This window comes from Pongo abelii, chromosome 19 (assembly GCF_028885655.2).
Source record: "Pongo abelii isolate AG06213 chromosome 19, NHGRI_mPonAbe1-v2.0_pri, whole genome shotgun sequence".
In the NCBI taxonomy this organism is placed as follows: Eukaryota; Metazoa; Chordata; class Mammalia; order Primates; family Hominidae; genus Pongo; species Pongo abelii.
Genome location: NC_072004.2, coordinates 22,504,344 through 22,517,899, shown reverse-complemented (window position 1 = coordinate 22,517,899; position 13,556 = coordinate 22,504,344). Strand labels below are relative to the sequence as shown.

At 45.8% G+C, this 13,556-nt stretch overlaps 1 protein-coding gene and 1 non-coding gene across 3 annotated transcripts; one reads left to right on the top strand and one right to left on the bottom strand.

Annotated features, from left to right (window-relative positions):
* LOC129051237 (serine hydroxymethyltransferase, cytosolic-like) lies at positions 1-2,823 on the bottom strand. 2 transcript variants are annotated; one of them, XM_054536323.2, is made up of 3 exons: positions 2,758-2,823; positions 860-1,005; positions 1-350 (listed from the first exon to the last, which is right to left on the bottom strand). In XM_054536323.2, exons 1-3 carry the CDS (start codon positions 2,791-2,793, stop codon positions 215-217), a joined length of 318 nt encoding a protein of 105 aa, XP_054392298.1. In that variant the 5' UTR covers positions 2,794-2,823; the 3' UTR covers positions 1-214. The 2 variants fall into 2 exon arrangements, with proteins under 2 accessions (XP_054392298.1, XP_054392299.1); XM_054536324.1 differs by lacking the exon at positions 1-350 and having other exon boundaries at positions 785-1,005.
* A 5,723-nt stretch (positions 2,824-8,546) lies between these two features.
* LOC129051476 (small nucleolar RNA U3) lies at positions 8,547-8,763 on the top strand. The gene has a single exon (XR_008515757.1). It is a non-coding gene; the product is annotated as a small nucleolar RNA U3 (small nucleolar RNA).
* Positions 8,764-13,556: the final 4,793 nt, after the last annotated feature.

Genomic DNA, 13,556 nt, shown 5'->3' with positions numbered 1-13,556 from the left:
AAAAAGGAAAAAAAAAAAAAAAAGAAAACACCTGATGTTAACAAAATACCTTAGCCTGAAAGAAGAAAGAAAGGAAGGAAAAAGAAAAAGAAAGGAGAGAGAGAAAGAAAGAAAACAGCTGGTGAATTCTTCAAGGCACAATGCAAAAGTTAGTTATTCACAATAGGAGAAAGACAATGCCTTCAACTTGATTCTCAGTCTTCCACATAGAGCTTCAGGGCCATCTCAGGACAGAATGGCAATTCCTTCTCCAAGGGTGACCTTTCTTTCTGTTTCCTTTGGGACAAAAATGCACACATTTGCAAAAGCCATGTCGAATTCTGTAATTTATTTTCTTTGCCTGATGATGACTGTAAAAAACAAAAATGAACATAACACTGTAATTCTGAGGGTGAAAGAGTCAACTGATAGCCACTGCATGTGTAAATCCAACATTTATAATGCAGAAACGGTTTTTGGTAATCCAGATTCAGCCTCCACTTCCACACCATTTCCAATACAGACTCGATGACTCACATGGCAACGGCTACCTTCTGCAGCATCCCTCAGATGACACTGACCTTTTCTAGACAGAGGCCACACACCAGTCCAGTGGCTCAATACTCCTTGCAAACCAGCCTATTTTTTAGAAAGCCCCCAAAGAACTGTGAAATGTGCCCCTGAGTACACCTGCGCTGAGCTCTTCAGTGTGATCACATGCTGGGCGTAAAAGAGTTCTGTCAGAGAGCAGGTGCGGAACAGAAATCCTACAGTTGGGAAGCTTGTTGTTTTCTGAAATTTCCAAATTGTTTAGGTCCTAGGCTGATTGAGTACTCCCTATGACTGTGTCAGAACCAGGCCTTTGAAGAGATTCACATACCTCTGGCCCGGGTACCCCTCAGAGTATTTGTTATTTAAGCAAGAGCCTAGGGCCTCCAAAACTGCTTGGCTGGCAAAATTCTCCATGGCAATCAGCTCCAATCCAACCCTCTGCCGGTTACTCTCCTCCTTAATGATTTTGTAAACCTTATGAGAAGAAAACAGATGCTTGATATTCGGAAATTTTAGTTTAAAATAGACACTCTTTCACATTAATATTGATTGTGCCTTCAGAAGCTGACCTTAACCCAAATAACATCAAGGACTCTCATAACACTTAAGGAATAGAATGAATCCTCCTCAAAGGTTTTAGTATCTGAGAAAGCACTAATCAATGAATTAAGAAAAACAAAATGATGGCCAGGCGCGGTGGCTCACGACTGTAATCCCAGCACTTTGGGAGGCAGAGGCTGGTGGATCACCCGAGGTCAGGAGTTCTAGACCAGCCTGGCCAACATGGTAAAACCCCATCTCTACTAAAAATACAAAACTTGGCTGGGCGCAGTGGCTCATGCCTGTAATCCCAGCACGTTGGCAGGCCAAGGTGGGAGGATCACCTGAGGTCGGGAGTTCGAGACCAGCCTGACCAACATGGAGAAACCCTGTCTCTACTAAAAAATACAAAATTAGCTGGGTGTGGTGGCGCATGTCTGTAATCTCAGCTATTCGGGAGGCTGAGGCAGGAGAATCGCTTGAACCCAGGGGGCAGAGGTTGTGGTGAGCCGAGATCGCGCCATTGCACTCCAGCCTGGGTGACAAGAATGAAACCCTGTCTCAAAAAAAAAAAAACCTTAGACGGGTGTGGTAGCAGGCACCTGTAATCTCAGCTACTCGGGGGGCCGAGGCAGGAGAATCCATTGAACCTGGGAGGTGGAGGATGCAGTGAGCCGAGATTGCACCACAGCACTCCAGCCTGGGAAACAAGAGCGAGACTTCATCTCAAAAAAGAAAAACAAAATGATTGAAGAGAAAGTTATTTTTAAGTGTCCCACCTAATTTTTAACACCACCATCCTGTTATTTTTATCCCTACATTTCACCAAGTTTCTCCCTCCCTGAAACTTATTCCTCGTTCCTCTTCCTTAAAAGAAAAGATGCCTTAGGCCAGGCGCAGTGGCTCACGCCTGTAATCCCAGCACTTTGGGAGGCCGAGGTGGATGGATCACGAGGTTAGGAGATCGAGACCATCCTGACTAACACGGTGAAACCCCGTCTCTACTAAAAAATACAAAAAATTAGCCGGGTGTGGTGGCAGGCACCTGTAGTCCCAGCTACTCGGGGTGCTGAGGCAGGAGAATGGCATGAACCCGGGAGGTGGAGCTTGCAGTGAGCCGAGATCACGCCACTGCACTCCAGCCTGGGCAACAGAGCGAGACTCCGTCTCAAAAAAAAAAAAAAAAAATTAGCCGGCTATGGTGGTGGGTGCCTGTAATCCCAGCTACTCAGGAGGCTGAGGCTGGAGAATCCCTTGAACCCAGGAGGTAGAGGTTACAGTGAGCCAAGATCACGCCATTGCATTCCAGCCTGGGAAACAAGAGTGAAACTCTGTCTCAAAAAAATAAACAAACAAGTAAAATAAAATAAAATAAAGGTGCTTCCAGATGTCTACATAGATCTATATTCCCTGTGAACTGTCAGGAAAGGGTCAACTGTCAGTGACCTCTCCCCCTTCTCTGCTTTCCTCCAGAGCACCCTGCACAGTGGTCCACACTTTGAAGAAACCCAGCAATCTTTAAATTTACCCTCAAAGGATTTGTAGCCATTTTGTCTGCCACCACCTCTAAATCCAGCAGGATAATACTCATTTCAAGGCTATCCCTAATTAATTTGTAATTAGAACTAGAGATTTAAATGAAGGCCTCCAACATAAAAGCATCTGTGAAGACCCCACAAATCTCACCTCAACATCACTGTCTTTGAGGGGTTGTGCCACCATCTTGTCACGTGAGGACCACAGGTCAGCATCCTTGTGGGCCCCGTTGACTGGCATCATCATTGCACTGGTTCGAAGCTGACTAAAAAAATGGGAAAAACATGTGTAGCTTCCAGAATTAAATTTATTTTTTTATTTTATTTATTTTTTATTTATTTTTGAGATGTAGTCTTTGTTGCCCAGGCTGGAGTGCAGTGGCGTGATCTTGGCTCACTGCAACCTCTGCCTCCCAGGTTCAAGAGATTCTCCTGCCTCTGTCTTCCAACTACAGGCGCATGCCACCACGCCCGGCTAAGTTTTTGTATTTTTAGTAGAGATGAGGTTTCACTGTGTTAGCCAGGATGGTCTCAATCTCCTGACCTTGTCATCCGCCCACGTCAGCTTCCCAAAGTGCTGGGATTACAGGCGTCAGCCACCGCACCCCACCTATTTATTTTTATTTTTTTGAGACAAGAGTCTCACTCTGTCACCCAGGCTGGAGTGCAATGCCGTGATCTTGGCTCACTGCAACCTCCGCCTCCTGGGTTCAAGTGATTCTCCTGCCTCAGCCTCCGGAGTAGCTGGGACTATAGGCGTGCACCACTGTGCCTGGCTAATTTGTGTATTTTTCATAGAGATGGAGTTTTACCATGCTGGTCAGGCTGGTCTTGAACTCCTCTCAAGAGATCCACCTGCCTCGGCCTCCCAAAGGGCTGGGATTACAGGCATGAGCCACCATGCCCAGCCCAAGCATTACACTGAATGAAAGCTCATCACAACCTGTTAGTTCTATCAAGTTGCTAAACTAACACTTTTTTTAGCCTTTCCCTCAGAATTGCTTGGTAAACACGAGCATGTTCTACTGCAAAACCACTGTGTGGAACTTCGGGTTCCTTTCTGAACTGCAGACATCAGTTCATCTCCCTCAGAAATGAGAACTGACCCTCCTCCCCACCTGCAGGGAGCCCAACTCCGCCTCCTCTCAGCCAAACGTCTCATGGGTATAGCTTATGTCTCACAACTAAACTAAGTTCCTTGAAGGTAAGGACTGAGTGTTACTTTTTAAAAAAATCTCCTGTGGTACCCAACACTGCTATACATGAAGAATATTTTCTGGTCAGGCACGGTGGCTCATGCCTGTAATCCCAGCACTTTGGGAGGCCGAGGTGGGCAGATCACAAGGTCTGGAGTTCGAGACCATCCTGGCCAATCTGGTGAAACCCTGTCTCTACTAAAAATACAAAAAATGAGCTGGACGTTGTGGCACGCGCCTGTAGTCCCAGCTACTCGGGAGGCTGAGGCAGGAGAATCGCTTGAATCTGGGAGGCAGAGCTTGCAGTGAGCCGAGATCACACCACTGCACTCCAGCCTGGCCACAGAGCAAGACTCCACCTCAAAAAAAAAAAAAAAAGAGTATTTTCCAAATGACTGAACAGATGAATCATTGACTTCAAACAATTCCACTGGCAGGGAACTGGCAGGCTCTCATAAAATAGTAAGTATTCACTATTTAGCAACTTTTCAAAAGATTTTTTGGGACACACAAGTTAATGATGAACAGGACATAGGCAGTTGGGATCATCTTTCCAGGATGACCACCAGTAATATTTTATAAATGATAATGTAAGTACAGCAAATAGCACGTATTCACTCAGTCTGGACACACTTCTGCAGGCTCCAGAAAAATGTAAATGGGAGTTTTGCTATAAGAAGGGCCTCAAAAATCTCTATATGATTTTTGAATATATAAGGGCCTCATTTTAATCCTAGCAACACTTTGATGTGTTAATTTATTTCATACTTCAAGTAATGAAATTGAGGCTCAGGGCCAGGCATGGCAACTCACACCTGTAATCCCAGCACTTTGGGAGGCCAGGAGTTCCAGACCAGCCTGGGCATTGCTACAAAAAAAAAATTAGCTGGGCATGGTGGGATGGGCCTATAGTCCTAGCTACTGGGCTAGGACTCTTTTTTTTTTTTTTGAGACGGAGTCTCACTCTGTCACCCAGGCTGGAGTACAGCGGCGCAATCTCGGCTCACCGCAAGCTCCGCCTCCTGAGTTCACGCCATTCTCCTGCCTCAGCCTCCTGAGTAGCCAGGATTACAGGCGCCCACCACCATGCCCGGCTAATTTTTTTTTTTATCTTTTCAGTAGAGACAGGGTTTCACCGGTCAGCCAGGATGGTCTCGATCTCCTGACCTCATGATCCACATGTCTCGGCCTCCCAAAGTGCTGGGATTACAGGCATGAGCCACGGTGCCCGGCCTAGGCTAGGACTCAAAACAAACAAAAAAACAAACAAACAAAACTAAAGAAAGAAAAATAAATGACGTTAGAAAAGTGAAATATCATGGCCGGGCGCGGTGGGTCATGCCTGTAATCCCAGTACTTTGGGAGGCCGAGGTGGGCAGATCATGAGGTCAGGCAATCGAGACCATCCTGGCCTACACGGTGAAACCCCATCTCTACTAAAAATACAAAAATTAGCCGGGTGTAATGACTCACACCTGTAATCCCAGCTACTCGGGAGGCTGAGGCAGGAGAATCGCTTGAACCTGGGAGTCGGAGGTTGCAGTGAGCCAAGATCACCACTGCACTCCAGGCTGGCAACAGAGCGAGACTCTGTCTCAAAGAAAAGTAAAATATCTTAGCCCAGGGCTGCACAGAAAGTTAGCCACAGAGGTAGGACTCGAAACCCCAAAGCACATGTTCTAAGTACTCCACAGAGTTCCTGTGAAGCTGTTAGTTAAAATATGTACTTGGGCTGGGTGTGGTGGCTCATGCCTGTAATTCCAGCACTTTGGGAGGCTGAGGCAGGAGGATCACTTGAGCCCAGGAGTTCAAGACCAGCCTGACCAACATGGCAAAACCCCGTCTCTACTAAAAATACAAAAATTAGCCAGGTGTGGTGGCATATGCCTGTAATCCCAGCTACTCTGGAGGCTGAGGCATGAGAATCACTTGAACCCAGGAGGCAGAGGTTGCAGTGAGCCCAGATCATGCCACTGCACTCCAGCCTGGGTGACTAAGTGAGACTCTGTCAAAAAAAAAAAGTATATATATATATATATATATATATATATATATATATATATATTCACTCACGGTTCAGGAGGCTCAAAGTCAGGAATCAAACTGTTGGCAAGGTCATTTGAAGCCTTGAAGGGGGATCCTTCCTTGACTCCTCCAGCGTCTGGAGGCTACTGGCCATCCTGGTGTTACTAAAACACCAGGGGTTCCGTCTAGGGCCCGCCACTCACCTCACAGAAAGCCAATCAGTGAGACAACGATTATTGCCGAGAAAGAAGGCTTTAATAAGGTGCTGCAGCTGAGGGGATGGGAGGGATTTATCCCAGGAATGCAGGGGGTGGTTCAACATAAGAAAATCAATTAATGTAATATACCACATTAGTAGAACAAAGGGAAAAAAACAGTCACTCCAGCTGACACAGAAAAAACATCTAATAAATTCTAACATTTCATCATTAAAACATACGTAAAACTATGAAACGAGAGGAATTGCCTCAACATTATAAAAGATATTTGTGAAAAACCCACAGTTATCATCATACTTAATGGCAAAAGACTAAAAGCTTTCCCCCTAAGATCAGGAACAAGACACAGAGGTTCACTTTTACCACTGCTAGTCAACATTTTACTAGAAGTTGTAGCCAAAGCCTTTAGGTAAGAAAAAGCAATAAGAGGCACCAAACTGGGAAAGAAAAAATAAAACTATCTCTCTAAATATAGAAAATGCCAAGGAATACTCACACAAAAATTACTAGAGCTAATAAGCAAATTCAGCAAAGTTTCAGAACACAAGATCAACTCACAAAAACCAGTTGTGTTTTTTTGTTGTTGACTTTTTTTTTTTTTTTAGGAGTTTTTCTTTTGTTGCCCAGGCTAGACTGCAATGGCTGGATCTTGGCTCACTGCAACCTCGGCCTCCCGGGTTCAAGTGATTCTCCAGCCTCAGCCTCCCAAGTAGCTGGGATTACAGGTGCCCACCACCACGCTTAGCTAATTTTTGTATTTTTAGTAGAGATGAGGTTTCACCATGTTGGCCAGGCTGGTCTCAAATTCCTGACCTCAGGTGTTCTGCCCGCCTCGGCCTCCCAAAGTGCTGATGATAGACATGAGTCACTGCTCCCGGTCCAGTTGTGTTTTTATACACTAGCAAGGAACAGTTCAAAAATGTAATTAAGAAATCCGTGGCTGGGCGCAGTGGCTCACGCCTATAATCCTAGCAATTTGGGAGGCTGAGGCGGGCGGATCATGAGATCAGGAGATCGAGACCATCCTGGCTAACATGGTGAAACCCCGTCTCTACTAAAAAATACAAAAAAAAAAAAAATTAGCTGGGCATGGTGGTGAGCGCCTGTAATCCCAGCTACTCGGGAGGCTGAGGCAGGAGAATGGCATGAACCCAGGAGGCGGAGCTTGCAGTGAGCTGAGATGGCACCACTGCACTCCAGCCTGGGTGACTGAGTGAGACTCCATCTCAAAAAAAAAAAAAAAAAGAAAAAAGAAAACCGCTGGGTGTGGTGGCTCACGCCTGTAGTCCCACTACTTTGAGAGACTTAGGCGGGTGGATCCCTTGAGCCCAGGAGTTCAAGATCAGCCTGGGCAATGTGGTGAAACCCCTTCCCTACAAAAAAACATTAAAAATTAGCCGGGTGTGATGGCATGTGCCTGTGGTCCCAGCTATTCAGGAAGCTGACGTGGGAGGATCACCTGAGCCCTGGAGGTCAAGGCTGCAGTGAGCCGTCATGCATCATTGCACTCCAGCCTAAAAAAGGAGTGAAATTCTGCAATATGTTACAACATGAATGAACCTTGAAAACAAATATAAGTGAAATAAGCCAGATACTAAAAGACAATATTGCAAGTTTCCACTTATAGAGGTACCTACAAGAATCAAATTCATAGAGACAGAAAGTAGAATAGTGGTTAAAGGCTCTGGGCAGAGGGAGGAAAGGGAAGTTTGTTTTCTGGGTACAGAGTTTCAGTTTGGGATATCGAAAGAGTTCTGGAGATAAATAATGGTGATGGTTACATACCAAAGGCTACATGAATGTACTTAATGCCACTGAATTGTATATGTGGAAAATGGTTAAGATGGTACATTTTATGTCTATTGTATACCATCTCCCCTAAAAAAATTGTTTTTAAGAGTCAAGATCTCACTGTCTCCCACGCTGGGGTGCAGTGGGGCGATCAAAGCTCACTGCAGCTTCGGACTCAGCCAGCTTCCCTGGCTCAAGCGATCATCCTGTTCACCCTCCCCAGTAGCTGGGACTACAGGCTGTGCCCCCACGCCCAGCTCATTTTTTATTTTTTATTTTTCCCCCCTTGGTAGAGACGGGATTCTGCTATATTGCCTAGGCTAGTCTTGAACTCATAGAACAAAGTATCCTCTTGCCTGGACCGCGGCGTGGGGTCTCAAAACACCGGGATCACCGGATTACAGGCGGCGCAACACACCAGGAGAAACGCTTCCCGTTTTAAAAATTCAGGTTGTGATTGGCTGTCATTCCGTATTATGCTAATTTAGCATGCCTGCTTTTAAACTTTTTAAATTAAAACAATTTTTTAAAATTACGTTTCCACTTAAAACGTTAAAATGTGTTGTTAAGTGATAGTAGTCGAAAAGATGTTATTGCTAATATATTTTCCTATTTATTTCCTAATGGAATCAGAAATAGTGAAACTGTCTCGCCATCACTTAAAAGTGTACGGCGGATGTGGACCTAGCATAGGCTAGGGCAATTGTGTTAAGACTATACTTTCAGGGATCATTTCTATAGTTCGTTACTAGAGAAGTTTCTCTGAATGTGGGGAGTACCGAAAACCACGAGGAAGAACTACCGCGTCCTGTCCTGAGCGTGAAACCGGCTTTCAGTGTTGCTTTTCTGCAACTACTATTTGCCTCTGATGATCGTTCTTACTGTTCGTTTCGGAGAGTAAGAGGGAGAGGACGCAGTCTGAGTGGGTTTCATACTTTCAATGGTTTAAGAAGAAAAAGTGGTTTGATTGTTTTGGTTTCGCTTTCTTGTATCCATCCCACGATGGAGTGCGGTGGCGCGATCTCGGCTCAGTTCATGCCGTTTTCCTACCTCAGCCTCCCAAGTAGTGCGAGGCACTATAGGCGCGTTCCACCACGGCCGCCTAATGTTTGTTTTGTTCGTATTTTTAGTAGAAGCGGGGTTTCACCGTGTTAGCCAGGATGGTCTCCATCTCCTGACTTCGTGATCCGCCAGCCTCGGCCTTCCTAAATGCTGGGATTACAGGCGAGAGTCACCTCGCCCGGCCTCGATTCAATCTTTATCTTTACAGACGGGATGCTATGATGTGTTCTACCTTTTTTTTCCCGTATTTTTCTCTTTTCCCCTCCTTACTACCTCCTCCTGCCCCCGCTTTTTCTTACCTTAACCATTTTTGGATACGGTAGCTGTCTGAGTTTCCCCAATTCGAAATGTTTTCTGTTCCTGCGTTTTGAGCCATGGGAGACAGCCAGCGGTGTAGGTGGCTCTCTTTAAAGAGAGTTACAAAGGAAAGCAATTTAGTATTCACCTAACTACTCTTGGGTGCTATGCTTATTTCTATGTTTCTTTAGTAAAGTGAAATCTTACATCAGCTTTTTTCTTTTCTTTTTGAGACAGAGTCTCGCTCGGTCACCCAGGCTGGAGTGCAATGGCGCGATCTCGGCTCATTGTAACCTCTGCCTCCCTGGTTCAAGCAATTCTCATGCCTCAGCCTCCCAGGTAGCTGGGACTACAGGCACCCTGCCACCACGCCTGGCTAATTTTTTTGTATTTTTAGTAGAGATGGGGTTTCACCATGTTGGCCAGGCTGGTCTGGAACTCCTGACCTCAGGTGATCCGCCTGCCGTGCAGGTCCCCCAAATATATATCTTTTTAAACTTTGCTAATCTGCCTTTACAAAAGGGATATATAGGCCGGGCGTGGTGGGTCACGCCCATAATCCCAGCACTTTGGGAGGCAGAGGCGTCATTGCACTCAGCCTGGGCTACAGAGTAAGACTGCATCTCAAAAACAAACAAACAAAAAAAACCCGGATATATAATAACTTGCTTTTCCCATTTAACAGTGTATGTCTGTCTCTAGGCCAACTGATAAGAGATCCAAGTTATTCATTTGAATGGTGCTTAACACTTTGTCATTTGTATGTAACCATAATTTCTTCATCCATACCTGTACAGAAGGATAATATTTATTATTACTTTGCAGTTTTTGCCACTAGAAACAAGGCTTTGATAAAATACCTTGTAATATATATTTACATAACGAGTTTTGTGTTGTTTTGTTTTTTTGAGATGGAGTCTCCTGTCACCCAGGCTGGAGTGCAATGGCACGATGTTGGCTCACTGCAACTTCCTTCTCCTGGGTTCAAGTGATTCTCCTGCTTCAACCTCCTGAGTAGCTAGGATTACAGGCACACGCCACCACGTCTGGCTAATTTTTTTTTTTTTTTCTTTTTGAGACGGAATCTCGCTTTGTTGCCCAGGCTGGAGTGCTGTGGCGTGATCTGGGCTCACTGCAAGTTCCGCCTCCCGGGTTCATGCCATTCTCCTGTCTCAGCCTACCGAGTAGCTGGGACTACAGGCACCCACCACCACGCCCAGCTAATTTTTTGTATTTTTAGTAGAGACGGGGTTTCACCGTGTTAGCCAGGATGGTCTCGATCTCCTGACCTTGTGATCCACCTGCCTCAGCCTGCCAAAGTTCTAGGATTACAGGCATGAGCCACCGCGCCTGGCCACATCCGGCTAATTTTTGTATGTTTAGTAGAGATAGGGTTTCACCATATTGGCTAGGCTGGTCTTGAACTCCTTATCTCAAGTGATCCATCCTCCGCAGCCTCCCAAAATGCTGGGATAACAGGCAAGAGCCACTGCACCTGGACAACATAGTGAGGGTGTTTTTTTTTCGTTTTTGTTTTGTTTTATTTCTTTCTTTATTTATTTATTTGAGATGGTGTCTCGCTCTGTCACCCAGGCTGGAGTGCAGTGATGCGATCTTGGCTCACTGCAACCTCCGCCTCTCGGGTTCAAGCGATTCTCCTGCGTCGGCTTCCTGAGTAGCTGAGATTACAGGTGTGCGCCACCATGCCCAGCTAATTTTTTTTTTTTTTTTTTTTTTTTGAGACAGAGTCTCACTCTGTCGCCCAGGCGTGAGTGCAATAGCTCGATCTTGGGTCACTGCAGTCTCCACCTCCTGGGTTCTCCTGCCTCAGCCTCCTGAGTAGCTGGGACTACAGGCACCTACCACCACGTCTGGCTAGTTTTTATATTTTTAGTAGAGACGGGGTTTCACCGTGTTAGCCAGGATGGTCTCCATCTCCTGACCTCATGATCTGCCCGCCTCGGCCTCCCAAAGTGCTGGGATTACAGGCGTGACCCACCGTGCCCGGCCATGCCCAGCTAATTTTTGTATTTTTCGTACAGACAGGGTTTCCCCATGTCAGCCAGGCTGGTGTTGAACTCCTGACCTCAGGTGATTCACCTGCCCCGGCCTCCCAAAGCGCTGGGATTACAGGCATGAGCCACAGCTCCTGGCCTGTTTTTTGTTTTTTTTGAGACGGAGTCTCACTCTGTTGCCCAGGCTGAAGTGCAATAGTGTGATCTCGGCTCACTGCAACTTCCGCCTCCCGGGTTCAAGCAGTTCTCCCACCTCAGCCTCCCAAGTAGCCGGGACTACAGGCATGTGCCACTACGCCCTGCTAATTTTTGTATTTTTAGTAGAGATGAGGTTTCACTATGTTGGTCAGGCTGGTCTCGAACTCTTGACCTCAGATGATCTGCTTGCTTCAGCCTCCCAAAGTGGTGGGATTACAGGCGTAAGCCACTGTGCCCAACCCGTGAGTTTTTAATATCCAAAGTAAGATTTCTGGGTCAAGCTTTTAGTAAATATTGCCATATTGCTTTCTACAAGCATTGTAACAATTCACACTCCCAGCAGCAATTTAGGGAAATACCCATTTCCCATCTCTTCTCCAGCACTGAATGCTTCATTTTTTATTTTTTTATTTTTTTAGATGGAGTCTCTGTTGCCCAGGCTGGAGTGCGGTGGCGTGATCTTGGCTCACTGAAATCTCTGCTTCCTGGGTTGAAGTGATTCTCCTTCCTCAGCCTCCGGAGTAGCTGGGTTACAGGCATGCACCATGACGCCTGGCTATTTTTTTTTTTTTTTTTGTATTTTTAGTAGAGACGGGGTTTTGCCATGTTGGCCAGGCTGGTCTCAATCTCCTGACCTCAAGTGATCCACCTGCCTCAGCTTCCCAAAGTGCTGGGATTACAGGCATGAGCCACTGTGCCCAGCCTACTGATACTTAAATTTTTTTTTTTTTTTTTTTTTTTGAGATAGAGTCTCGCTCTGTCTCCAGGCTGGAGTGCAGTGGCACAATCTCGGCTCACTGCAACCTCTGCCTCCCAGGTTCAAGCAATTTTCCTGCCTCAGCCTCCCGAGTAGCTGGGACTACAGGCACCCGCCACCATGCCCGACTAATTTTTGTATTTTTAGTAGAGACAAGGTTTCACCATTTCGGCCAGGATGGTCTTGATCTCTTGACCTCGTGACCCGCCTGACTTGGCCTCCCAAAGTGCTGGGATTACAGATGTGAGCCACCACGCCCAGCTAAAAAATGTTTTATTTGTGGCTGGGCATGGTGACTCAGGCTGACATCTGTAATCTTAGAACTTTGGGAGGCCGAGGTAGGAGGATTGCTTGAGGCCAGGAGTTCAAGAGTAGCCTGGGCAACATAGCAAGATCCCATCTCTATGAAAAATTAAAATTAAAAAAATTATGACATTTTGTGCTACATGATGAAAAAAATTAAAAAGAAAGAAAATTGGCCAGGTGTGTTAGTGCACACCTGTAGTCCCAACTAGTCAGGGTGCTGAGGCGGGAGGATCTCCTGGGCCCAGGAGTTCAAGGCTGCAATGAGCTGTGATCGTGCCATTGCTCTCCAGCCTAAGATATGGGAAAAACCAAAGTGTTTTTCTTTTCTTTTTTTCTGCTGTCATTGTATGAAATCGTCTATAGGTTTCCATTATATCCAGTTATAGAGGGTGTTACTGAGTTACAGATTTTCTGCCTGCTGGATCTGTCTGTTTCTAATAGAGGGACACTGAAGTTGCCAACTAAAATAGTTTCTCCTTGCAGTGTTATCACTTTTTGCCTCACATGTTTTGATGTTCTGTTGTTAGGATCACACATGTTAAGGATTGTTAGGTTTTCTTTGAGCATTGACTCCTTAATCATTATGTAATGCCCTGTCTTTATCCCTGACAACTTTCTTTTCTTTCCCTTCCTTCCTTCCTTCCTCTTTTTCTTTTTTTCTTTTTTTTTTTTGAGACAGAGCCTCTGTCAACTGGGCTGGAGTGCAGTGGCATGATCTCGGCTCACTGCAGCCTCTGCCTCCCAGGCTCAAGTGATTCTCGTGCCTCAGCCTGAGGAGTAGCTGGGATTACAGTGGAGCGCAACCATGCCCAGCTAATTTTTGTATTTTGAGTAAAGACAGGGTTTCATCATGTTGGCCAGGCTTGTCTCGAATTCCTGGCCTCAAGTAATCTGCCCGCCTTGGCTTCCCAAAGTGCTGGGAAGCCACCCAGCACCTGTCCTGTTCCTGATGACTTTCCTTGCCCTGAAGCCTGTACTGTCTGAAATTAACACAGAGACTCCTGCTTCCTTTTGATTAGTGTTGGCATAGTAGATCTTTCTTTATCCATTTACTTTTAATATATACATCTTTAAAGTGTAGTTCT